The sequence below is a fragment of the Euleptes europaea genome, chromosome 5 (assembly GCF_029931775.1).
Source record: "Euleptes europaea isolate rEulEur1 chromosome 5, rEulEur1.hap1, whole genome shotgun sequence".
Classification (NCBI taxonomy): domain Eukaryota; kingdom Metazoa; phylum Chordata; class Lepidosauria; order Squamata; family Sphaerodactylidae; genus Euleptes; species Euleptes europaea.
The window spans coordinates 102,984,674-103,009,525 of record NC_079316.1 but is presented as its reverse complement, the minus strand read 5'-3'; the positions used below and the strand labels follow the sequence as shown (position 1 = coordinate 103,009,525).

The following is a 24,852-nucleotide window of genomic DNA, read 5'->3' as shown; positions in this document are numbered from 1 at the left end:
TATTTCCCAACCCAGAGCTGGCAACCCTACTTATACTGAATCAGACCACTGGTCCATCAAGGTCAGAATTGTCTACTCAGAATGGCAGCAGCTCTAAAGGGTCACCAGCTGGGGTTGCCAGGTGGGTGTTTTTGGTGGGTCATTGCCTGCTGATACACCCAGCTGCTCCGGAGCAGCAATCATGTGCATGCGCAGATGTGCGCATGTAATAACATCACCTCTGGCTTTACCTCTGGAAGCACAGCATTGCCATGGCTGCTTTAGTACTCAAACTCCCCAAAATTTGGGGGATTGAGTGCTAATGTCACCACAGTGATGCAGCGCTTCCAAAGGTAAACCGGAAGTGACATCATTGTGTGCGCTCGGCTGCCTCAACCCCACCCCATAAAACCTCCTGCCGATCGAGAGAGACCTGGCAACCATATCACTAGCTGAGGTCTTTCACATCACCTACTGCCTGGTCCTTGACTACACACGCCCAATTCCAACCACATGTCTCCCTCTCAAAGCACACTATGAAAACTGGGGGGAAGGGTGCAGCTCTTGTGACAACTTTGAGTAGAAATGGAGTAGGTGAGTAAAGGTTGAGTAAAGGTGGGTAGGGTTCCCCTACTCTCCATTCCTCACACTTCTAAAGCTGCTTTTCTCATAGGAACGAACCCACAATCCGACTTTTGTTGCAGGCGTATGCATGGAAGTACAGTGGCCAATTAAGTTATGAAAGGCATCTTCATTGGCATTGGCATTCCTATTAATCCGTTTTGCATTCTCTTCTTAAGGCAACGGATCCAGATTCGGGCCTTTGGGGCGAAGTGAAGTATTCCATATATGGAACAGGAGCAGATCTGTAAGTGTAAAATACATGGATCTTGTTGGAGCTTAAAAAAGAAAAAAAGCAGGGATTGAGTTCTACCACCACTGTGTCAGAGCCCCGTGGCGCAGGGTGGTAAGCTGCAGTACTGCAGTCAAGGCTCTGCTCACGACCATAGTTCGATCCCAACGGAAGTCGGTTTCAGGTAGCCGGCTCAAGGTCGACTCAGCCTTCCATCCTTCCGAGGTCAGTAAAATGAGTACCCAGCTTGCTGGGGGTAAAGGGAAGATGACTGGGGAAGGCACTGGCAAACCACCCCGCAAAACAAAGTCTGCCTTGGAAACGTCGGGATGTGATGTCACCCCATGGGTCAGGAATGACCCGGTGCTTGCACAGGGGACCTTTACCTTTACCTACCACTGTGTCATTGATAATGAAATTCATTCCTAAGAAGAATGTGTGTCTTTTGGAGGCTGCTCCTCAGAAGTGGTACTCTTATGCAAAGTAACAAGCACAGGGCTGGGTTCTCCTGCACAAAACCAATCTGACCACATAAATAACAGAAGCTATGTTCAGACAGTGAATGCATGCACAATCTGTGTACAGTATACACTTGATTTCTCTTTATACATGCACTGAAGAATTCTCATGTCACATTCAACACATGTACAGTTCAATATGTGATTTAAGCACCATGCTTATCCAGGTACTAAGCCTTGGTTTCCTTTGTAAAGAGAACATGCATTGGCTCTTTCTTACAAACAAGGTGTACCTGTGTTGCCAGCCTCCAGGTGGTGTTTGGAGATCTCCTGGGATCACAACTGATATCCAGGCTACAGAGAACAGTTCACCTGGAGAAAATGGGCACTTTGGAAGGTAGACTGAATGGCGTTATACCGAGGGTTCAATAACAAAAAAGCGACTATGCTGTGTATATTGGTCCAGTGATATGAAGAAGGGGGTGAGTCAGCATACTCAATTGTTCAGTTACAATTCGGTATCATTGACTATCAGGCTATGTGAAGAGAACTTTGCCTTTTATGGTTTGCTTGATTAGGATTGGACATAGCTGCGTTGGGAACAGCACTATTTGGCAACCTTGCCACTGATGACAATATACAAGAACTTGTTAAGCAATTTGGACATTGTTTGATGTGTATATAGCTGTGGTTATAGAAGAGCACATTCTAACTATTCAGTCTTTGTATAGTTGATATAGGATAAGAGATATAAGTGTGCTGTACGCATGGTTCATAGTAATTAAATATATATTAAAACGCAATATCTATGAAGTAAATATAGTGACAGTTATTAGATACCTTGTTTGATTACTGGCCAACGTGCTGTTATTTGTATTCTAGATTATTCTAAGACTCCAAGATCCTTTTCGCACACACTACTGCTGAGATAAGTCTCTCCCATTCTATAATTATGCATTAGATTTTCCCTACCTAAATGCAGAACTTTACATTTATCTTTGTTGAAGTGCATTTTAAAACTAATAAAATGCACTTCAACAAAGATAAATATAAAGTTCTGCATTTAGGTAGGGAAAATCAAATGCGTAATTATAGGATGGGGGAGACTTGTCTCAGCAGTAGTGTGTGCAAAAAGGATCTTGGGGTCTTAGAAGACCAAACACGAACATGAGATAGCAGTGTGATGCGGTAGCTAAAAAGGCAAATGCGATCTTGAGCTGTATCAACAGAAGTATAGTGTCCAGATCTTGCGAAGTGATGGAATCACTTTACTCTGCTCTGGTTAGACCTTACCCAGAGTACTGTGTTGAGTTTTGGGCACTGCAATTTAAGAAAGATGTAGACAAGCTGGAAGGGATCCAGAGGAAGGCAACCAAGATGGTGAGGGGTCTGGAGACCAAGTCCTATGAGGAAAGGTTGAAGGAGCTGGGTATGTTTAGTCTGTAGAGGAGAAGACTGAGAGGGGTTATGATAACTATCTTCAAGTACTTGAAGGGCTGTCATATAGAGGAGGGTGCCGAGTTGTTTTCTGTTGCCCCAGAAGGTCGGACCAGAACCAACCGGTTGAAATTAAATCAAAAGAGTTTCCGTCTAGACAGTAGGAAGAATTTTCTAACAGTTAGAGCAGTTCCTCAGTGGAACAGGCTTCCTCGGGAGGTGGTGAGGTCTCCTTCCCTGGAGGTTTTTAAGAAGAGGCTAGATGGCCATCTGTCAGCAATGCTGATTCTATGACCTTAGGCAGATCATGAGAGGGAGGGCACCTTGGCCATCTTCTGGGCATGAAGTATGGGTCACTGGGGGGGTGGGGGGGGAGGTAGTTGTGAATTTCCTGTGTTGTGCAGGGGGTTGGACTAGATGATGGTGGTCCCTTCCAACTCTATGATTCTATGATTATATCTAGGGTTGCCAGGTCCCTCTTTGTGATCAGCAGGAGGTTTTTGGGGTGGAGGCTAAAGAGGGCAGGGATTGAGGATGGGAGGGACTTCATTGCCACAGGGTCCAATGTCCAAAGAGGCCATTTTGTCCAGGGGAACTGATCAGCCTGGAGATCAGTTCTAATAGCAGGAGATCTCCAGCTAGTACATGGAGGTTGGCAAACCTAGTTACACCCCATTGAAGTCCCTCCCCTCCCCAAACTCTGCCTTCCTCAGGCTCCACCCCCAAAATCTCCAAGTATTTCCCACCCCAGAGCTGGCAACCCTAGCAGAGCACTGATGCTGTTTTTGGCTTTAACATTCATTGCATTAGAGTTTGCTTTTAGCACACAATAGTGTGTGCAATCAGTTTGAAACCGATGCTGTGAGCTGCAGTTTTGGGAAAGGCAGGATTATCACTGTTTTGAAACAGTTAAGCAAAGGAATAAAAGTAAAATATTAGAACAGGAGCTGGTGCAGCAATCCTCCTTGGGGTGGATATGAAGCTGTGCAGGATTTGAGATACACGTGAACACACAAACACAGAGCCCCACAGAAAGGAATAACAAGACTACAGTATAAGTTGATGCCGTGCAGCTGATTGGGGTGGCAAAATGTTTCATGCCAGCCTAGATAGTGCCCCTGAGTGTCAAGAAAAATCAGCATCTCTTCCCATTTGCAAAAAGATTTTAAAAACAGCATCCACAATAACACTGTAACTCTTCGAAAGTATTTTCTGTTTAGATATCAAACAGGGTTAGGCACGGGCTTTTCTGGTAAGCTTGAAAAACAAAAGGCATTATAAGGAATTATAAAGGGGTAAATAGCAGTGCTTACATTACAGGGGGCCTGGAGCCCTCCAGCTTATGACTGCTTCTCTAAGTACTATTTTTAGAATACTGCAGGACAGCTAGGTGCTATTTTTAGATTGCTGCAGGAAGCAAGTCCTGACCTGGACAGCCCAGGCTAGCCTGATCTTGTCAGATCTCAGAAGCTAAGCAGGGTCAGGAATGGTTAATATTGGGATGGGAGACCGCCAAGAAATATCAGGGTGGTGACGTAGAGGCAGGCAATGGCAAACCACCTCCAAGCATCTCTTGCTTTGAAAAGAAGAAGAATTGGTTTTCATATGCCAACTTTCTCCACCACTTAAGGAAGAATCAAACCTATTTACAATCACCTTCCCTTCCTCTCCCCACAACAGACACCTTGTGAGGTAGGTGGGGATGAGAGAGTTTGGAGAGAACTGTAATTAGCCCAAGGTCACCCAGCAGGCTTCATGTGGAAGAGAGGGGAATCAAACCTGGCTCACCAGATTAGCCTCCGCCGCTCATGTGGAGGAGTGGGGAATCAAACCCAGTTCTCTAGATTAGAGTCCACCGCTCCAAACCACCGCTCTTAACCACTACACCACTACACCACACTGGTTCTTCTTATGAGGTTGCCATAAGTCTGCTGTGACTTGACAGCAAAAAAACGAAACAAAAAAATCAGGAAGCTTAGGGGCTTGTGGGTTTGATCAAGAGGCCCTCCACCTTCTACCTTCCCATAATCTGTGTCCTGGTGAATGGGGCTCAACTCACACCCTTTGGACTATCCTACCCTTTGTGTTGTCAGAAAGCTGTCTGAGACTCCTGATCCATAATCTTAACTATAATGCCCACAAAGGGCAGGGTTGCCAACTGGCCAGAGGGGGTGGGGGGAAGCGCTGTTCCTTTAATAGAAGGTTAATGCATAGAAATAGGTTCCTGAAACTTTTCATGACATGAAGTTGAATAACATCACCTCATAATTAAACTAAATGTTGAAAGGACAGCTAGAGGGATTGGTTTAAAAGTTGGCAACCCAAAGGGAGAAGTGAGCAAAATAACTGGATATTTACTTACTTACTTCACTGCATTGTGTCTGTTCAAAGTTTTTAAATTCTATATGGGATGCCATGCCACATTAGGAGATTATTGTTAAATGTATTGCAGTACAATCCAAATAGTGTTGCCAGCTCCAGGTTGGGAAACACCTGGAGATTTTGGGGGTGGAGCCTGAGGAGGGCGGGGTTTGGGGAGGGGAGATACTCCAATACCATAGAGTCCAATTGCTGAAGTGGCCATTTTTCTCCAGGGGAACTGTTCTCTGTCGCCTGGAGATCAGTTGTAAAAGCAGATCTCCAGCCACCACCTGGAGGTTGGTAACCCTAAATCCAAAGCAGAGTTTCACCCTTCTGAGTCCACTGAAGTCAATGGGCTTAGAAGGGTGTAACTCTGCTTAGGACTTAGGACTGTTAAAAAGCAGTCCTAAACAGGTATGCCCCAAATTCGACTCAAGTCTACTCAGTTGGGCTTACTTCAAGGAAAAGATTGCCCTGTTAAGAACATAAGGACATAAGAAAGGCCATGCTGGATCAGACCAAGGTCCATTAAGTCCAGCAGTCTGTTCACACAGTGGCCAACCAGGTGGCTCTAGGGAGCCCACAAACAAGACAACTGCAACAGCATTATCCTGCCTGTATTCCACAGCACCTAATATAATAGGCATGCTCCTCTGATTCTAGAGAGAATAGATATGCATCATGACTAGTATTCATTTTGACTAGTAGCCATGGATAGCCCTATCCTCCATTAATGTGTCCACTCCCCTCTTAAAGCCTTCCAAGTTGGCGACCTTCACCATCCTGGGGCAGGGAGTTCCACAATATAACTATGTGTTGTGTGAAGAAATATTTCTTTTTCTCTGTTTTGAATCTCTCACCCTCCAGCTTCAGCAAATGACCCTGTGTTCTAGTACAATGAGAGACGGAGAAAAGCTTCTCCCTGTCCACTCTCTCCACACCATGCATAATTTTATAGACCTCTATCATGTCTCCCTTTTCCCACCATTTTTCTAAGCTAAACAGCCCTAAGCATTTTAACTGCTCCTCATAAGACAGTTGCGCTAGCCCCCTGATCATTTTGGTTGGTCTTTTCTGTTGCATTGTGAGGGCTTCATTTTGCCCAAATCCCTGTTAAGTGCAGAGTGCACAATGGCTACTGTGCGCAGAGAAGCCCATCCAAACCTCTGTGTGTGCCAGGAACAAAATTGCTAGGAGCCTTTTGTCTATTTAACTGATATATTTCATTTATTGTAGGAAATCCATTTCTGGATAGGATAAAGTATAGTTGCCTATCTATTCTAAATAACTAGGATGGAGGGAAATCCAGGACATGTGTCCTTCCCCCATGGTGGCAAGATGAAGAGTGCCAGTGTATGTGAGGAGGTGAGGAAGAAGCAGGAAGGAAGGAAGTTTTCCTAAGAGTAGAAATATGCACATCAAAGGGATAGGTCAGAGCAGTAGAGAAAGGATGCCCAGTGTCTTTTCCCTTCTATCTTTCTGACTCACTAGTCTTGTCCCCCTCTGGAGTCTGAGGTTAAGAGACAGCGCAAAGTCCTTCACTTCCAACATTTTCTGCATCTTCTCAAGCTCTGCAATATCCTTTTTTTAGTGTGGTGACCAGAACTGTACACAGTATTCCAAGTGTGATCTCACCATAGATTTGTATAAGGGCAGTATGATAGCAGCAGTTTTATTCTCTATTCCTCATCTAATTATGGCCAGCATGAAATTTGCCTTTTTCACAGCTGCACCGCAATGGGTTGATACTTTCATTGAGCTAGCCACTACCACCCCAAGATCCCTCTCTTAGTCTATCACTGCCAGCACAGATCCCATCAGTGTATATGAGAAGATAGGCTTTTTGCTCCAATCACTTTACACTTGCTCACATTGAATCTCATTTGCAATTTTAATGGCTGTTCCTTCAGTTTGGAGAGATCCTTTTGTAGCTCTTCGCAATCTGTTTTTGTTTTAACCACCCTAAATAATTTGGTGTCATCTGCAAATGTGGCTACTTCACTGTTTAACCCCAACTCCAAGTCACTGATAAACAGGTTGAAAAGCACCGGTCCCAACACAGATCCCTGAGGCACCCCACTACTCACATTCCACCATTGGGAGAACTGACCATTGATTCCTACTCTCTGCTTCCTGTTTTTTAGCCAGCTCCCAATCCATAAGAGGACAATGAAGTTTGCTTAGCAGTCTTTGTTGGGGGACTGTATCAAAAGCCTTTTGGAAATCCAAATACACAATGTCCACAGGCTCATTCCTGTGTACCTGCTTATTGACACTTTCAAAAAACTTTAAAAGGTTAGTGAGACAGGACCTACCTTTGCAGAAGCCATGCTGGGTTTTGCCCAGCAGGGCTTGCCCTTCTATATGCTTGACAATTCTATCTTTAATAATGCTTTCCATCAATTTACCTGGAACAGACGTTAAGCTAACTGGCCTGTAATTTCCTGGGGTCCCCCTGGAACCCTTTTTTATAAATGAGTGTTATATTGGCCTTTTTGCAGTCCTCTGGTACAGAGGCTGATTTTAGGGATATGTTACATATCATCATTGAAAGTTCAGCAATTTCCCATTTGAGTTCTTGAAGAACTCTAGGATGGATACCATCAGGTCCCAGAGACCTGTTAGTTTGCAGTTTGTCTAGACGTTCTCAAAACTTCCTGCTTTGTTACCACTATTTGCCCCAGTTCCCCATTCTCCCCTCCCCAAAACATCTGTTCAGGAAAAAGTATCTGTTAGTCCCACAATGTAGAAAACTGTACTCATAGCAGCTTACAAAATTGCAAACCAATCAAGTATAATCATAAAATATCAAAATGGGATAAAAGCTGTATAAAAATAGAAAAACGCACTGACTAGCAGTTGATAATGCTTGTTTGAAGAAATAAGTTCCTACTTGCTTATGAAAGGAAACCAAAGCTGTCTCCTGAGATTTCCCTGAGCATGGCACTCCACAATAAAATAGTAATGTTCTTATTACAGTGCCTTGTATGCACGTGAAGATCTCTGGTACCATAAGGAGCTTTACGATCTAATATTTGACAATGGGGAGAAAGCAGAAGGAGATCTTCAGCCACCACCTGGAGGTTGTACCAGGGATGCCAGATCCCTCTTCACCACCAGCGGGAGGTTTTTGGGGCAGAGTCTGAGGAAGGCAGGGTTTGGGGAGGGGAGGGACTCCAATGCCATAGAGTCCAATTGCCAAAGTGGCCATTTTCTCCAGGTGAACTGTTCTCTATCAGTTGTAATAGCGGGAGCTAGTACCTGGAGGTTGGCAACCCTAGGTTCTACTCAGAAATTAGGTAGTGATGTCACCAGCAACACATGCCCCCCCATGTCCCTGCCCTGCAACCCTCCCACTGCCATGCTTGGGCTGGCATGCTTGGGCTGGCAACCCTATATTGACTTCTGGGCCCAATTTATGTTTGAAGCTCTACACAACTTAGGCCATGTATTCCTATCTACTGCCCCATCCCATCACACAAGCAGCTGAGGCTTGGCTGTGTATACCTTGCAGTGAGAACCCAGGAGGAAGCAATGAGATCCTGGAGCAGAGCTTTCATAGCTGTGGCCAGTCTCCCTGAGGAGTGGGGTTTGTTGCCCCAAGAACGTGACTCTAGGAACTTTCTCTTTCTTTTTTGCACCTGCAAGTTAATTCCTGCAATCCAGGAAGGCCTGTTTACAAGAATAATGCTGGATGGCTATTGAGCTTGAATCAAAATGTGTGTTGTATTGCTACTGGCTTTGAAGAGAGACATTGTTTTGGAAGGTGGATTCTATGGTGTTATACCCACCTCACAAGTAGGGATGCCAGCTCTGGGTTGGGCAATACCTGGAGATTTTTTGGCCAGGAAAGTTTAATCATGAACTAGGGTCGCCAGCCTCCAGGTGGTAGCTGGAGTTCTCCTGGGATTACAACTGATATCCAGGCAAGAGATCCATTCGCCTGGAGAAAATAGCCACTTTAGAAGGTAGATGCTATGGCATTGAAGTCCCTCCCCAAACTCCACCCTCCTCAGGCCCCACCCCAAAAATCTCCAGGTATTTCCCTACCCAGAGCTGGCAACCCTACTGATCATGTTACCTCTGAGCACAGCCTTAAAGAGGCCCAATCTGTTTAGGAGGTGAACATCATCCTTTCTGTGCTGTTTTCCAGATTCCTGATCCACCCGTCTACTGGGATTATCTATACCCAGCCATGGGCCACATTAGACGCCGAGGCCAATTCCAAATACAACTTCTACGTGAAGGCAGAAGATACCGAAGGGAAGTATAGTTTGTCCGAAGTCTTCATTACTGTGCTGGATGTCAATGACCATTCCCCAGCGTTCAATGAGAACATCCAGGAGAAAACCATGGTTATTGGATCACCAGTGAAAGTTCAGGTGGGTTGCGACACACTAACTGGTGTGGTTTCTACGTGTTTTCCCCCTCTTTGAGTTGCAAAAGAGCTAAATGTCTCCCAGTGCAAATCACTTGTAGAGAGACAGAGTGAGTCACAGTTGGGGCTGTTGCAGGGACACACACACAGAGAGAGAGAGAGACAGACAGAGAGCCTGCAGAATATCTGAGGCAAGGGGAGAAGAGAGAAGAGATCCAGGAGAGTATTTCTGAGGGGATGTTGGAAAGAAGAGGGATGGGATGGAGTGGAAAGGTAAGGATCAAGAAGCCCCCTTCCACCCATTAAATTTCACAGGGATATCTGTCGTAGTAGTAGTAGTAGTAGAAGAAGAAAAAGAAGAAGAGGGATCCCCAAAGTGCCCGTGGGTACCATGACACCCAACAACACATTTCCTGGCACCTGCCAAGCATTTTTAGAAAGTGAGGAGGGACAGGTAGGGCTTTTGCCCAGCAAGTCTTCTGATTGGCCACTGGAGATTTGATTGGCCCAAAGGGGTTGCCCCCTTTGATTGGTCCAAAGGGGTTGCCCCCTCCTCCATAGAAAAGCATGCTTTTCTATGGAGGAGGGGGCAACCCTTCAGGACTCCATCATGTTGGACCCCCTGTCCCAAAATTTACTAAACTTTGGGGTTCATGCAAGGAGAGTCCCTTGCACCAAATTACCCTGAAAATTTGGTCACTGTACCTTAAAAAATACCCACACACACACCAAGAGCTCCTAAAAAAAAATCCTTATATATACTAAAATGGACCCGAATTTTTTCAGTAAGCCCAGAAATAAAGCCAAAATACCCATTTTCCAGTATGGGTATTCGGCTTATTCCAGGTTTACCCCCCCAAAAAATCAGGCCCAATAAATCCAAACCCGAAATTTACTGAATTTTTTTATTATTATTATTATTTTTTGCACACTCCTAGTCAGAATTCCAAATGTGCCCACAGGCTCAAAAAGATAATTCACAGTGGGTAGCCGTGTTAGTCTGTCTGCAGTAGTAGAAAAGGGCAAGAGTCCAGTAGCACCTTAAAGACTAACAAAAATATTTTCTGGTAGGGTATGAGCTTTCGTGAACCGCAGCTCATACCCTACCAGAAAATATTTTTGTTAGTCTTTAAGGTGCTACTAGGCTCAAAAAGGTTGGGGACCTCTGTAGTAGTAGTAGAAGAAGCAGCATTAGTGCCTGACAGCATTCTTTGAATGCTAGATATGCAGAACAGATGGGAGAATAAAACACTCGCTAAAGCATATGCATCAAAGTCACCATTTTTACTTCGTTTTATCCCCGGAAACTATTGAATGCCATGAAATCTTTAACCGCATGTTCCTGTTAGCCCTCTTGAAAGTTCCTTTGTGATTGAGTCGCATTCAACAGAGGTTCCCTTCCATCATTCCCCTACCAACAGGCGATCGACCAAGATGCAGAAGAACCCAACAACATAGTTGACTACTCCATTATGCAAGCAGATCCGGCCGACGTGTTCGATATAGACCCAAGCACCGGAGAAATCAAGCTGAAATCCTACATCCGATCCTTGGATATCATCTACAACATCACCAATAACAGAGACTGCATATGGTCAGTGGTAGTACAGGCAAAAGATCGGGGCTCTCCTTCGTTTAGTACCACAGCCGTTTTGAAGATTGATATCACAGACGAGGTAAGAGAATACCAGAGATCTAATGTAGAAAAGAAAAAGAGGTGAGCAGTGGAAGACCAACTGATAATTTGTTGCAAAAGCTCCATTATGGATAGGGTTGCCAGGTCCCTCTTTGCCACCGGTGGGAGGTTTTGGGGGCGGAGCCTGAAGAGGGTGGGGTTGCCAGCTCCAAGTTGGGAAATACCTGGAGATTTTGGGGGTGGAGTCTGAGGAGGGCAGGGTTTGGAGAGGGGAGGGACTTCAATGCTATAGAGTCCAATTGCCAAAGCGGCCATTTTCTCCAGGTGAACTGATTTCTATTGGCTGGAGATCAGCTGTAATAGTGGGTTGGCAACCTAGTTGGGAGGGCAGGGTTGGTAACCCTACTTCACTACCACCTGTAAATATTTTGTCATGTGACTTCCCTCTTTAACGCTGAGTTGTACTGGTCAGGAAAAAAAAGGTTGGTATGTGTCACATGATAAGAGTTTTGCCGTGGGAATGGCGCGATCAAACCCATCAATACGGAATGAGGCACCCTTTTAAAACCATGTGCTCATAGTATTGGCAGCCCTATGTGCTCAGGGTGTACTTAGATGCATCTATTCTTTCTTTATGTCTGATCCACCCCTTGGCTTTCTGCAGTAGGGTATTTTTTTGTTCCTTTAGGAGGAGCTTCTTTGCCAGCTTAACTAGAGGTGTCCAGCAGTGTTAATCACACAGAGTAATTAAACAGGCAATTTTTTTATTAACATTTGACCATCGCAATTAGTAGAAGGCTGCTCCCTTTGAGGCAGATACCTTGGGGCTAGGTTTGGTAGGATCACACATCAAAAAGATCTTTGGCTCTTGGAGCAATACAGCAATGAATATATTCCCCAAGGCTATTTAATTTAGCTGATTCTGCTTTTACAGAAAATGATATTGATTACAAACCAGCTCTTTAATAACCTCTTGTTTGGGGGGGGGGAGGAAACATGTGGGGGGAAAGTGTGTCATTCACTTTCCTCTGTTCATGGTTACAGATACTTTTACAAGAGAAGTTTTCAGCCTAGATTCCAGTGGCCTAGAATCAGAAGGCAGGTTCCTGAAAGCACAAAGCATCTTGGTCGTTTTGCTAGATTTTGTTGGCGGTGGAAGATTCTCTCTCTTATAGAAGTACTGAGTCAGAAGGAAAGAGAGCTGTCTAAAGCAGCGGTCTTCAACATTTCAGGACCCAATTTTCTTCCCCAGGTAGCAAGCATTTGACCTACTGAGCATGTGACAGGAAATCAGAGGCCATCACAATCAGGCAACAGTAAGAGGAGGAGCCATAGTCTCAGCATGTGCTACAATGGCCTTTCTGGGTCAGAACAGGGACAATCAGAGCCATTACACCAATGTAAAGCAGCCCACTTCTGTGTCTACAGTAGCTTGGAGGTTTCCTAAAGACCTACAAGCAAAGAAGAGTCAAGGGGCTTGAGGGGTTCATGATTAGTGTTGCCGACTCTGGGTTATTTTGGGTCATACCTGGATATTTTGGGTCATACCTGGATATTTTGGGTCATACCTGGATATTTTGGGGGTGGAGCCTGAGGAGGGCAGGGTTTGGGGAGGGGAGGGACTTCAATGCCGTAGAGTCCACCTTCCAAAGTGGCCATTTCCTCCAGGTGAACGGATCTCTGTTGCCTGGAGATCAGTTGTAATCCCAGGAGATCTCCAGCTACCACCTGGAGATTGGCAACCCTAGTTCATTATTAAACTTCCCTGCTCTTCCCACTCTGAACAAAGAAGATTAACCACCCAAAAAAGGACTTTGAGGGGAAGAGCATCTTGCAGCTTCTGTTCACTCCAGGCAACTCTGTTCCTCTAGAGCACAGAGTAATTTCCACCAAATTTTCCAGCATGGTGCCATAGCTGGATCTATTGTAAATTAGTAAACAACACAGGTGAAGGGGCCCACCTCTAGCACCCCCCTGCTTCCCCCTTGCCTCTTAATGCCCTCCTAGGTAATCCCACCACCCCCAGGGGTGGTACTGCCCACTTTGGGAACCACTGCTCTACGTCAACAAGGGGTATTAAATTGCTAAAATAAACTGGGGTTCGCAAAGATGGAAGGATACCTAAAAATTGGGTAGAGCATACTCTCCTAGTATGTACATACATACATATAACCTTTATTGGCATAGATAGTTATGGTCATGAGATCAGAAATAACAGGTGTTTCATAAAAATTACAATCAATTAATATTCAGGATTGAACCTTAACCTTAACCACTTCCACCAAAAACTCGGCTACCTTCACCGTAACCTCAGGCATGAAGTCATTCAGCAGGAATTGACATATGGTTGTTCTGTAAGGGGCCATCAATTTGCTAATTGAAGGTAATATAATTTTTTTGCGAGGTTCCTCATGTAAATGACAATCTAGGATAATGTGTTGTAGGGAATCTGGCTGGCCCATTCCACATGGACATAGTCTCTTGTTAAAGGGAGTTTTTGTAAATCTCCCATAAAGAACGTTGGATGGGAGAGAGTTAAAACGAGCTACCATAAAAGCTCTCCGTTGGAGGGGTTCCTCCAGTGTATGGAAATATTGCTGTATCTTTCTAGGCAATGTTAGCAAATTCATTTTAATTGGGGAACATACTGGTGGATTGAGTGGACATATTTTCTGCTATTCATGGGCTAAGAGCCGTTGCTTAATTATATAGGATGCTGCTTTTTCTTATAAAGTTATCCTGGAGGTTCTCTACGGTATTGTTAAAAGCCCCTATCCAAATTGGGATACCATAAAGGATTTGGCCACATATTTTGAGGTCAAAAATTTTGATAGCTGCAATGACATTCTGATTGCTTTTAGAGAAGAAAAAATGTTTTAATTGTGCCGTTGAATGTCTGGCCAGGTTTACCATCCTATTTCTGTGCTCGGTCCAAGATAAACAATAATTAAAAGTAATGCCTAAATATTTATAGTTTTTAACTTGTTCTATTTGGGTTCTATCAATACTCCATTTCATTGGCTGCCAACTTTTTCCAAAGACCATCACTTTGGATTTGGAGTAGTTAATTTGCAGTTTATTTTCCAGACAATACTGATGGAAGGTATTTAGATATCTTTGGAGGCCAATCCTTGTATAGGATAGGATGACCGTATCATCAGCATATAGTAGCAGTGGAACTGCAAGATCTCCTAATTTAGGAGGATGACCATTGATGGATTTAAGACTTTGTGGCAGGTCACTTAGGAACAAGTTAAACAAGAGAGGGCCTAATACACATCCTTGTTTGACACCCTTGGAAACCGGGATTTTGGTTGTTAATCCTCCCTTATCAGAGTTTTTAACTTGGCAAAAGGTATTGGTATAAAGTTTTTTAATAAGAAATAGGAGCCGGAGATCTATTCCAAGGGACACTAGTTTGATCCATAGATGTTCTCTTGAGATAGAGTCAAAGGCTCCCTTTAAGTCAATAAAAGCAACATATAGTTTTTTCCCCCTAGTTTGGAGTACTTTTCAGCCAAGTGTGATAACATTAAACAGTGATCAATGGTGGACTTATTGCTAGAAAAGCCAATCTGCTCCGGTCCTACAATATCTTTAGTCCTTACCCACTCTACCAGTCGCAGCTCCAGATGTTTGCCGTATAGTTTGCCTAGAGTGTTAAGAAGACTAATCAAGCGGAAGTTTTCTGGAAGGTCAGCATCACCTTTTTTGTGAATAGGAATAATTATTGAATTAAGCCAAGAATCTGGCACAACACCATAATGGTCAATAGTAGTAAACACCTTGGCTAAGGGTTGCGCCCACCAGTTTTTATTTTTTATGAAAATTTCCGCTGGGAGGCCATCTGGGCCCGGAGCTTTGCCTGCCTTTAAACCATTGATTAATTTTACTATTTCTTCTGAATTGACAGGGGGCCAAGGAGGTAACTGCAACTCAAGAGAGTCATTTATGTTAATAGTTGGAGTTTTATAACCTGAAAATAAGGTAGTGAAATAATTAATCCATGTTTCTGGAGATATTGAAGATTCTGGGTTCCCTAAATTTTTACCCATCTTGTCCGAAACAATTCTCCAGAAAAGTTTGCTATTATTGGATTTAACAGCTACGTGTAATTGGTCCCATTTATCTTGAAAAAAAGATATTTTCTTATTACAGACCATTTCTTGATAACTTTTCTTATGATTAAAATATTTGTTTAATTCATTAGGGTCCTGTGAGTGTCCTCAAGATATTCTTGGCTTTTCGACACTCGTGATCGAACCAAGAGGAAGGTCTAATATTATGCGTGCTTAAGGGTTTTGCTTTGGCACTGCAAAGTGAAATTATTTGTGAGTAGATTGCCATGATTTCCTCATGGGAGCAAGCGTTGGCCAATTGTGAATTTAGATTAGTCATCAGTTCTGAATCAAACAGGGAGTTAAATTCTTTTTTTGCAATTAAGGACCATCTGACTCTTTTTAATATATCCCCCTCCTCAGATTCTAGATTTTGACTTATAGGATGGGTTCTTTTATGTTTTGGTTTTCCATATATCATCATTTTCAAGGGGAGGTGGTCACTCTCAGTTCCCGGATCAATCTTGAACCACTTAATCCTATCAATAAGGTCAAAAGAACATAGACTATAGTCAAGGACACTTCTATTACCACGTGTAATAAAGGTAAACCCATCAGATTCAGCCAACTGAGCAAGACCATTTAAGACAGCCATATTATGAGCAATACAATATTCAAAAAGTTTGCATCCTGATCGGTTGAGGACAGAGTCCTTTGAAGTACGTTGAAGCAACACTGGTATAGGAAGTGGGTCATCATCATCATAGCCTAATTTTGAGATTATGTTCTGATTATTTGCACCGATTTTAGCGTTAAAATCACCCATGACAATAAAATGTGCATTTGGAAATTTTTTTAAAAGTGAGCATGTGAACTCATCTAACTTTCCCCAATTTGTAATTAAGTCTTTCTCTATTGTTACAGGGGGGAGGTAAACATTCATGAGAATTATAGATAGGTTGTGTATTAGCATTCTTAGTGCCATAGCTATAGGCATACAAGAATTTAGAGGTGAAATTTTACATTGTAAGTCAGATTTAACCAATATGGCCAGTCCGGCTTTACAACGACCTTTAAGATGAGTTCTAAACGCTGGCAAATTGAAAATTTTTAAAACCGCAACATTTAAGTTGCTCTCTGTCCAAGTTTCTTGCAATAAAATACAGTCAAAAAAACATAAATACTTCATAAAATCCTTGTCTGTGCATTTACTTTTCCACCCAGCTATATTCCATGATATGAGACTAATTTCCGTAAGGTGATGCTATGTTGCTAGTCAGTTCGTCTCAGTTATCGTATCTAGTAGTTTATTTGAGTCATTAAAAATGCTTCCATTTCGGGTTTTAAGTGCTTCATTGGCATTTATATTTGAAAGGGCCATTATATCGTTTGCCCCTTCCAGTAATAAACCAATATTTGTGCTGGAAAGTATTTCTGCAGAGCTTGGGAGTAGAGGATGCTCAGAGGACTGTTTCTTGCTTATGACAGTATTAGAATATTTACATGGATTTTTGGAACAAGAAGAAGTCTCAGCATAATCCTCATTTAGTGGAGCTTGTGATGTAAGAAAATCATTCATTTTTATCAGTTTTGTTCTTAGGGAGTCCAGTCTATTGGTGATCTTCCATTGTACTTTGGGTGAGAGGTTCACATATGAGTTGAGCAAATTTTCCTCCAAAGAGATGTCAAAGATGGAAGTTTCTGTGTTTAGCTGATGTTGTTCTGGCTCCTCATCCCAGGAGATTAGATCTTGGTTTTGAGTCTCCATAATGCTTTGCTCAGATGGCTCATCAGAGTCCTTAGTTAGTTTGTCCAAAGGATTTCTGGAGATTAGGGGTAATATTTCTTCATTAATAAATACCCTTGAAGGGAAAATCCCCTTAGCTTGTAGCCGGGCTTTCTGTTTTAAGAGCAATGAGGGAAGGTTAGAGTCCTTAAAGGAGAGGATGACTCTTTGTGTCTGATAGGAATTGTTTATCTGTTCTATGGCTGAGAGGTTGATTGATAAATTAAAGTCGCCAAGAATTGTTCTTAAGTGATTTATGGCCTTTGCTTTAGAGATCCATAAAGGCATTTGGCCTCTGTATGGATAAATAGACAGGCAGACCTTTTGAGGAATTAGTCTTAGGTGCACATATCTGCCTCAGGGTTCTTGAGTTACATCTTTTTCCGGTTGTAGGTCTCCTTGTAGATGAATTCCCTTAGTAACAGCTGCAGTAGGATGTTGTATGTTTAAGACCCTCTTAGAGGGATATCTGTCAACTTTTTTAGCGTGGACTTTTTCAGTTAAGCTTTCAACTGTTTGATTAAGCTTGGTAAGACAGAGTTCAGTTCCTCTCAAAGATTCAAAAATATGTGCCACCGTGGCATCAGTTAATTTAGCATAGTCTTTTAAACTGCTGCAACCATTGTTGGTGTCTTCATCAGTGATTACAGTTGGAGACAAAGAGCCTAGATTAGAGTTTGAATTTAGGTTCTCTTTTTGCACCACATCCTCCCAGTCTTCCTCTACACCAGGGATGGGGAACCTCAGGCCCGGGGGCCGTATGCGGCTCCCGAGGACATTTTTTGTGGCCCTCGGGAGCTCTGGGGCCCTGCTGCGGAGGCGGGGCACAGGGCGCCCCTCCCTGAGGGTGTTCCTGGGGCCACGGCTTATAGGGACACTGTGGCACCATTTGGACCTCCTCTCACCAACTGTCGGCTGTTGGTCGGCGAGAGGAGAGGGGAGGGATGCTTCCCCCAAGGCTGCCCCCTACAGCCGTGGCGTGCAGGAACACCGCGGCACATTGTAAGCCCCTCTCGCTGCCTGTCGGCTGTTGAGCATGCATGTGGGAGCCGATCGGGCTTCTGGAGGGGGGCTTTTGTGGACTCTGTGGAGGGGAGAACATGGAGACTGGGGTCTGGTTGTGCGGGGCTCCATGTGCCGCCGGGTGTGTATGTGTGGGCGGGGGAAGTGGGGAGACTGGGGCCCAGTGGTGTGGGGCCGGCGTGCTCGGGTGTGTGTGTGGGGGGGGGAGGCTTTTCTCTCTTTTCTTCCTCTTTTTCTGTCACTCTTTCTCCTTTCTCTCCCTCTCTTTCTCCCTCTTTTTCTGTCTCTTTCTTTGTCTCCCTCCGTCCTTTTCTTTCTTTCCCTCCATCCTTTTCTTTCTTTCTCCCCCTCCATTTCTGTCTCCCTTTCTCTCTTTCTCTCTCTTTCTCCCTCCCTCCCTTTTCCTCTTTTTCTGTTTTCCTTCCTCCCTACCTCCCTTGCCAATCGACTGTGGTCTGCGCCATCCTGGTGCCTCGTTTGGTGGGGCCCACCACTGGCTGCCCTCCCGCCTGGAGGCGGGGAGCGGGGGCGCCCTGCAGGCCTTCTCTGTGTGGCCTCCCCTGGGGTTGCCAACCTCCAGATGGCTGGAGACCTGGCAACCCTAACCTCCCCCCACCACCAGGAGATTTACACCTAGTATGGCCCCTGAATGATGTTATAAATGTGCAAATGGCCCTTGGCAGGAAAAAGGTTCCCCACCCCTGCTCTACACCATCCCCCAAAGGTGAAAAGCGATTAGAAACAGGGATGTTGAAGAGTGAGTCCTCTTTCTCTCCAGCAGAGGTAAAGTACTTCTCCATTTCTGTCTGTTTTTTTGAAGGATATATAAAATCATCCTCCAAATCACGAGGCTGTTTCCCGGCTCCTTTTTTTTCCAGGCATGGCTCCTAGCCTCCCAGTTTCGTCTGGGAAACAGCAGCAGCAGCAATTATAATGGGAGTAAAATGCCAAGCTTTCTTAACTCAGATACACCCCCGCAAGTAGTCGTAAATAATAAAAAGTTTGCTCCGAGTGGCAGAGGCAACAGCCTAACGGAATTTAGCTTCTTAGATGAGTTATTAGGTGGGGGAGTAGCAAGGTCCGCAAGTTGCGTAAATGTATATATATCAAGCAATTTAAAAAGACACTGTAACGAAAACACTGGCTCCTCCGCAAAGACAGCTTAATTAAAATGCAAAGCAGGGCTTCAGCTAAGAAATAAAATAGCCCAGTCCTTAAAATTTCTTTGAAATGCTCGAAAAGAGTAAATTAATAAATTAGAGTATGGAGCTTATCTGAAGCGTGCTTCCTCCTTCCCCAGACCGGAACCGGAATCCTCCTAGTGCATTATAGAGCTGGAGTGATCTAATTTTTTATATAGTTCTTGATGGTTAATATAGATTGACTTTTCCCCATACTTAATAAGGTATCCTTAGATAGGCCTAAGATTAATAATTTCTTGTCTATTTCTTGCATCCAACTGGAGCAAAACTGGTCTTTGTTTAGTTTGTAGATCTGGCCATCCTGATGGATGTTTTCTTGCATCAATCATATAATCTTATCCCAAACTCCTAGGAAGGCTTGGTTCAGCAGCATTTAGATCAATGGGCAAATACTCCCATCGGCCTGGACTGGGAGCATAATCTGCCCATAATTACCTCTTCCTGCAGGCCTGATTGAAACACGACACTGGCAAAGCTAAGAGTTTTCCCCATGTGAATTGGCACCAGCTTGGCATTTCTTATAAGCTGTGGTACCGCCTGTGCCAAGGAGTTACGTGTTATGTGTTAGCAAGCATATCTGTAAGGGCTACGGATCTCTGGCATGCAAATAAAGCACGTGTAACTGCTCTGCGTGGGTTGCAGCGCAGTCAAAACAGAATGCCGGGCCCAGGCAAAGTCGCTCTTCTGCTTCACTAGCACTGGGTGGAAATCATCCTTCAGTCATGATAGTCGGCAGGAAATGCAGTAGAGAGCATTTGGTACTGTGTTAAAAAAGAATGGTGTGTCAGAATGCTCCAGATCATGAATACATGAAGCTGCCGTATGCTGAATCAGACTCTCAGTCCTTCAAAGTCAGTGTTGTTTACTCAGACTGGCAGCGGCTCTCCATGGTCTCAGGCAGGGGTCTTTCACATCACCTACCTGCCTAATCCCTTTAACTGGAGATGCAGGGGATTGAACCTGGGACCTTTTGCATGCCAAGCAGAGGCTCTTCCACTTAGCCATAGCCCCTCCCACAGTTGACTCCTTTTGCAGACTGGAACTGTGTAATCTAAAGAGGGTTATTTCATGTCAGGTCCTGTGACTGACAGAAAGTATGATGTCACACATACACATGAACACACATGCAGCTGCCTTATACTGAATCAGACCTTTGGTCCATCCAGGTCAGTATTGTCTATTCAGACTGGCATCTCTCCATGGTCTCAGGCAGAGGTCTTTCACAACACACTACTACCGGATGCTTTTACCTAAAGATGCCAGGGATCGAATCTGGGTCCCTCTGCATGCCAAGCAGAGGCTTGTAATCTGAGACATAGCTAGGGTTGCCAGCTCCAGGTTGGGAAATACCTGGAGCTTTTGGGGATGGAGCCTGAGGAGGGTGGGGTTTGGAGAGGGGAGGGACTTCAATGCCATAGAGTCCAATTGCCAAAGCAGTCATTTTCTCCAGGGGAACTGATCTCTGTTGCCTAGAGATCTGTTGTAATAGCGGGAGATCTCCAGCCATCACCTGGGGGTTGGCCACCCTAGCCACAGACCATCCCATTGAGGGGCTGGATTGATGTCTCTGGATTGGTGCAGCCTGAAAGCCTTACCATTGTCTAGACAACAGAGCAGGTCCTCTTGCCTACTACACTTCAGATTCCACCTCTTCCAGATGGACATGTGGATCCCTGAGCTGGAGAACACATCTCCCATGTATGGATTTGATGATGGCCACCTCTGCTTTGTCCTGTCACTATTTGGAAATGGGAGCAGGGTTACAGCTAGGGTCACTAACCTCCAAATAGGAGCTGGAGTTCTCCTGGAATTACAACTGATCTCCAGACTACTGAGATCAGCTCCCCTGGAGAAAATAGATGGCCAAAGCGGCCATTTTCTCCAGGTGAACTGATCTCTATCAGCTGCAGATCAGTTGTAATAGCAGGAGATCTCCAGCTAGTACCTGGAGGATATATAGCAAACTAAAGTTAGCGTGCTGACAATAACTTGGCAAACAAAAAACAGCAACGATATGCGAAAAATACAAGTGGTATTAATTTATCATATCCACTATTGCATGAGAAAATAATTGATTCTGTAGAAAGGCAAACTTGCCCATTACAAAAATTAATACAAAAATTAATACAATTATGGTTGTTCAAAAAATACACTGTGCATAGTAGCATGTGTAGCTCATCACTTTGTCCAAGAGGAGTGTTGCAGGTTCTTTCGACAGGTGTCCGGTAACCATCTGTTTCGGCTTATATCAAAGCCTTCCTCAGGGACCAACGCTTGCTGTTAATAACTGATCTCCAGACTACTGAGATCAGCTCCCCTGGAGAAAATAGATGATTTGGAGGGTGGACTCTATGGCACTGTACCCCACTGAGGGCCCTCCAATCTAGGGTTGCCAGCTCCGTGTTGGGAAATACCTGGAAATTTTGGGGGCGGAGCCTGAGGACGGTGGGGTTTGGGGAGAGGAGGGACTTTGATGCCATAGAGTCCCTTCGCCAAAGCGGCCATTTTCTCCAGGTGAACTGATCTCTATCAGCTGCAGATCAGTTGTAATAGCAGGAGATCTCCAGCTAGTACCTGGAGGATGGCAACCCTACTCCAATCCCAAAACTTCACCCTTCCCAAATCTCCAGGAATTTCCCAACCTGGAGTTGACAACATTCTCAGACACCTCCAGTGGTTGCTGTTCTCTATTCTTCAGTCCTCTTACTGATGCAGGATATTCCAGATATTTGTCGAGCCTGAATGTTTGGGTGTGACTTACAATTAATATAATGCTGAATTCCTCCATTGCTTTACTTGTGTTGGTGCTAAACCGGTCCCTCCTCATTTCCCAAAACAACAAGAGGTCATTTGTTCCCTTAATGATAGTGGCTCATGGGTTGCTCAATTGTCTTGTTTTTGACATTTCCAGATCAAATCCAAGGTAAAAACATATGTTTTAGACCTGAGGAAGCAACCATGGACCATATTTGGGATTTGCATGAGTGGCGTTCTTTCCATCATTTCTGTAACCCTTATGATCTCCACCATCGTGTTCTGGAGAAGTGTGAGAAAATCCCGGCTCCACCCTCAGGGCAAAATCAGGAAAATTATACGGCGACGACCACGGCGCTCTTTGTGCTAAACTGCTAAACCAACTGTTCCTTCATTTGTCCTTAATATGCCATAAATAAAAACAACATCACCTCTCAGTTAACTTTTGGGATTTATAAAAGGAATACACAAGCCTCCCTGTCCAGCTCAGAGATGTTACCTCAAAGTTGAGAGCCAGCGTGGTGTAGTGGTTAAGAGCAGTGGACTCTGGGTGACCTTGGGCTAGTCACAGTTCTCTCTGAACTTTCTCAGCCCCACCTACCTCACAAGGTGCCTGTTGTGGGGATGGGAAGGGAAGGCGATTGTAGGCCGCTTTGAGGCTCCTTAAAGGTAGAGAAAAAGCGGGGCATAAAAACCAACTTTTCTTCTTCATCAAGTTTTGGCTTGCTTGTGGTTTTGTTTTATAACGTCTGTAAAAGAGTACTAGTCAAAGGAACATGGTCAGTTTCTGCCACTGAAAAATGGATTCAAAGGTGTCAAAAAAATTAATCGTTGACATTAATCGTTCAGTAATTGGCTCGGAGCGGGAAATCCTATTACTGCCATTATCTCTGAAAATATTGTTTTAACTTTTTTTGGATTGTGAAATCAAATATGAAGGGCAAGTAACATCATCAAGCTTTATTTCTACCATATTATATTACCTGATATCAGTTTTACTGTGAGGGATTTCACCAAAGAATCCTGGGAACTATAATTTACAAACGCAGAGCCCCCTCCACACATAACTGTGCTTCCCAGTTGGTCTAAGGCGAATGACTTTGACATCAGTTTAAGTTTGGATTATAGTAAGCCCTTGGTTATAAATTCCAGGGCTTCCACGTGTAAATAGTTAACAAACATTAGATATTTACAGAGGAGTCATCCAGAATCTTTAGAGCAGTATCCTGAGAGGCAAACTATTTAATTACTATAGTGGTGGAAAGCTCCATTGCAGCTGACTTACGGTGACCCTTCATTGGGTGATCAAGGTTGGCCAACCTCCAGGTATTAGCTGGATATCTCTAGAGATCCGTTCACCTGGAGAAAATGGCCGCTTTGGCAATTGGACTCTATGGCATTGGAGTTCCTACCCTGTTCAAACCCCGCCCTCCTCAAGATCCATCCCCAAAATCTCCAGATATGTCCCATGCCGGAGCTGGCAACCCTAGTTCAAGGCAAGAGACGTTCAGAGGTGGTTTGCCTCTGCATAGCAACCCTGGTGTTCTTAGGTGGTCTCCCATCCAAATACTAACCAAGGCCAACCCTGTTTAGCTTCCGGGGTCTAATGAGATTGGGCTAGCCTGGGCCATCCAAGCCAGGGCAATTGCTATAATGCGATGCTGCAAAGATTCGTCTTTAATCTTTGCAGTATTAAATCCAGATTTCAAGTGCCATCTCAGATGATTTGGGGATGCTGGTCAGCCCTGGTTGTTACATATTTTGGACAAATGAAACTATAGTCTCTGTCTGTTCCCCAACGTAAGTCACATGTTCTCTTTGTACTCTTTTACAGACTCTTCACAGAGGGCCCATGGGCCCCTTTTTGATGCAAACAAAAGATAACCCCTTGAAAGCCTTAGGAGTTCTAGCTGGTGTCATAGCAACGATGGTGATGATCACCATCTTGATCTCTACCGCCACGTTCTGGCGCAATAAGAGGTCTAACAAAGTCATGCCGGTGCGACGGATCATTAGAAGAAGGCAGAACTATCAACCCCGGACAATCAGGCTGGAGTGGCTGAAATTCAAGAGCTTGGCCAACTTCTCCGAAAAGTTCAGTGCCCAAGAAGACGTCAAGAGCCTCCAGAACGAGAACAGCAACAACAACTTGCTCCAGGTGCTGCCCCCTTTGCCACCGACCGCTCCGGTCCCGCCTCCCGCCCCTGTGTTCAAGATGAGCCTCCCCGACTGGAGAGTCCCCACAGTGTCTGGATCTCTGAGCCCCAAGATCAAAAGCAAACACGTGAAGAAAAAGGGCTCTGCTAGCATGGGCCACAACGCCCTGGTGTCCGAGTTGAAGTCAAGGTTCGAAAAGAGTAACGCAGCCTCCGGTCACCCTCATATCTAGCGCCTCTCCAAAAGCTGCATGGCGGAGTGCAGGTGGCGTTCCAATTGCATCGTGTGATTGTTCTTTTGTATTTTGTACTACTTTCCCATCCCCGCTCCAGTTGCGGGCCCTCATAACAGTATTTCCATTACATTTTCTTGGACTGCTTGCTGTTGCTTACCCTATTTCCCTGTGGAATTGTTTCACTTATACTATTATGATATTCTTGTGATGCGGGTTTGTGACAACTCTTATCTAGATCCTTCATGCAAAGCCTGTTTCTGTGCTAAGATGCTGATTTATTCGGATTCAGGTTTATTCTGGTGCTGATTTATTCAGATCTGTTCAAGGTGTTTAAGGATTTCCCAAGTTTTGGTCTGGGGTTTCGGTTAGTTTGTTTGTTTAGGCCACTCTGAACTTTTTAAAAACTTTTGGTCATGCATCAGATGACTCCAGACATGAGGAAAGAAGCTAATGAGGCCTGAGGATATCCCCTCCCTGCATCTGTTAGGCCCGATAGTCACTGAAATTTGGTGGGTCTAGGTCTATGTCCAGAAAT

At 44.4% G+C, this 24,852-nt stretch overlaps 1 protein-coding gene across 2 annotated transcripts in view; it reads left to right on the top strand.

Annotated features, from left to right (window-relative positions):
* Window positions 1-24,314, top strand: part of CDHR1 (cadherin related family member 1) — a 79,413-nt gene extending 55,099 nt beyond the window's left edge. For both annotated transcript variants that reach the window (XM_056850114.1, XM_056850115.1), the window contains 4 exons: window positions 780-847; window positions 9,242-9,470; window positions 10,888-11,142; window positions 23,760-24,314. In XM_056850114.1, the coding sequence (XP_056706092.1) occupies window positions 780-847; window positions 9,242-9,470; window positions 10,888-11,142; window positions 23,760-24,314 (1,107 nt within the window). The remainder of the gene's footprint in view (window positions 1-779; window positions 848-9,241; window positions 9,471-10,887; window positions 11,143-23,759) is intronic.
* The last annotated feature ends 538 nt before the right edge of the window (window positions 24,315-24,852 follow it).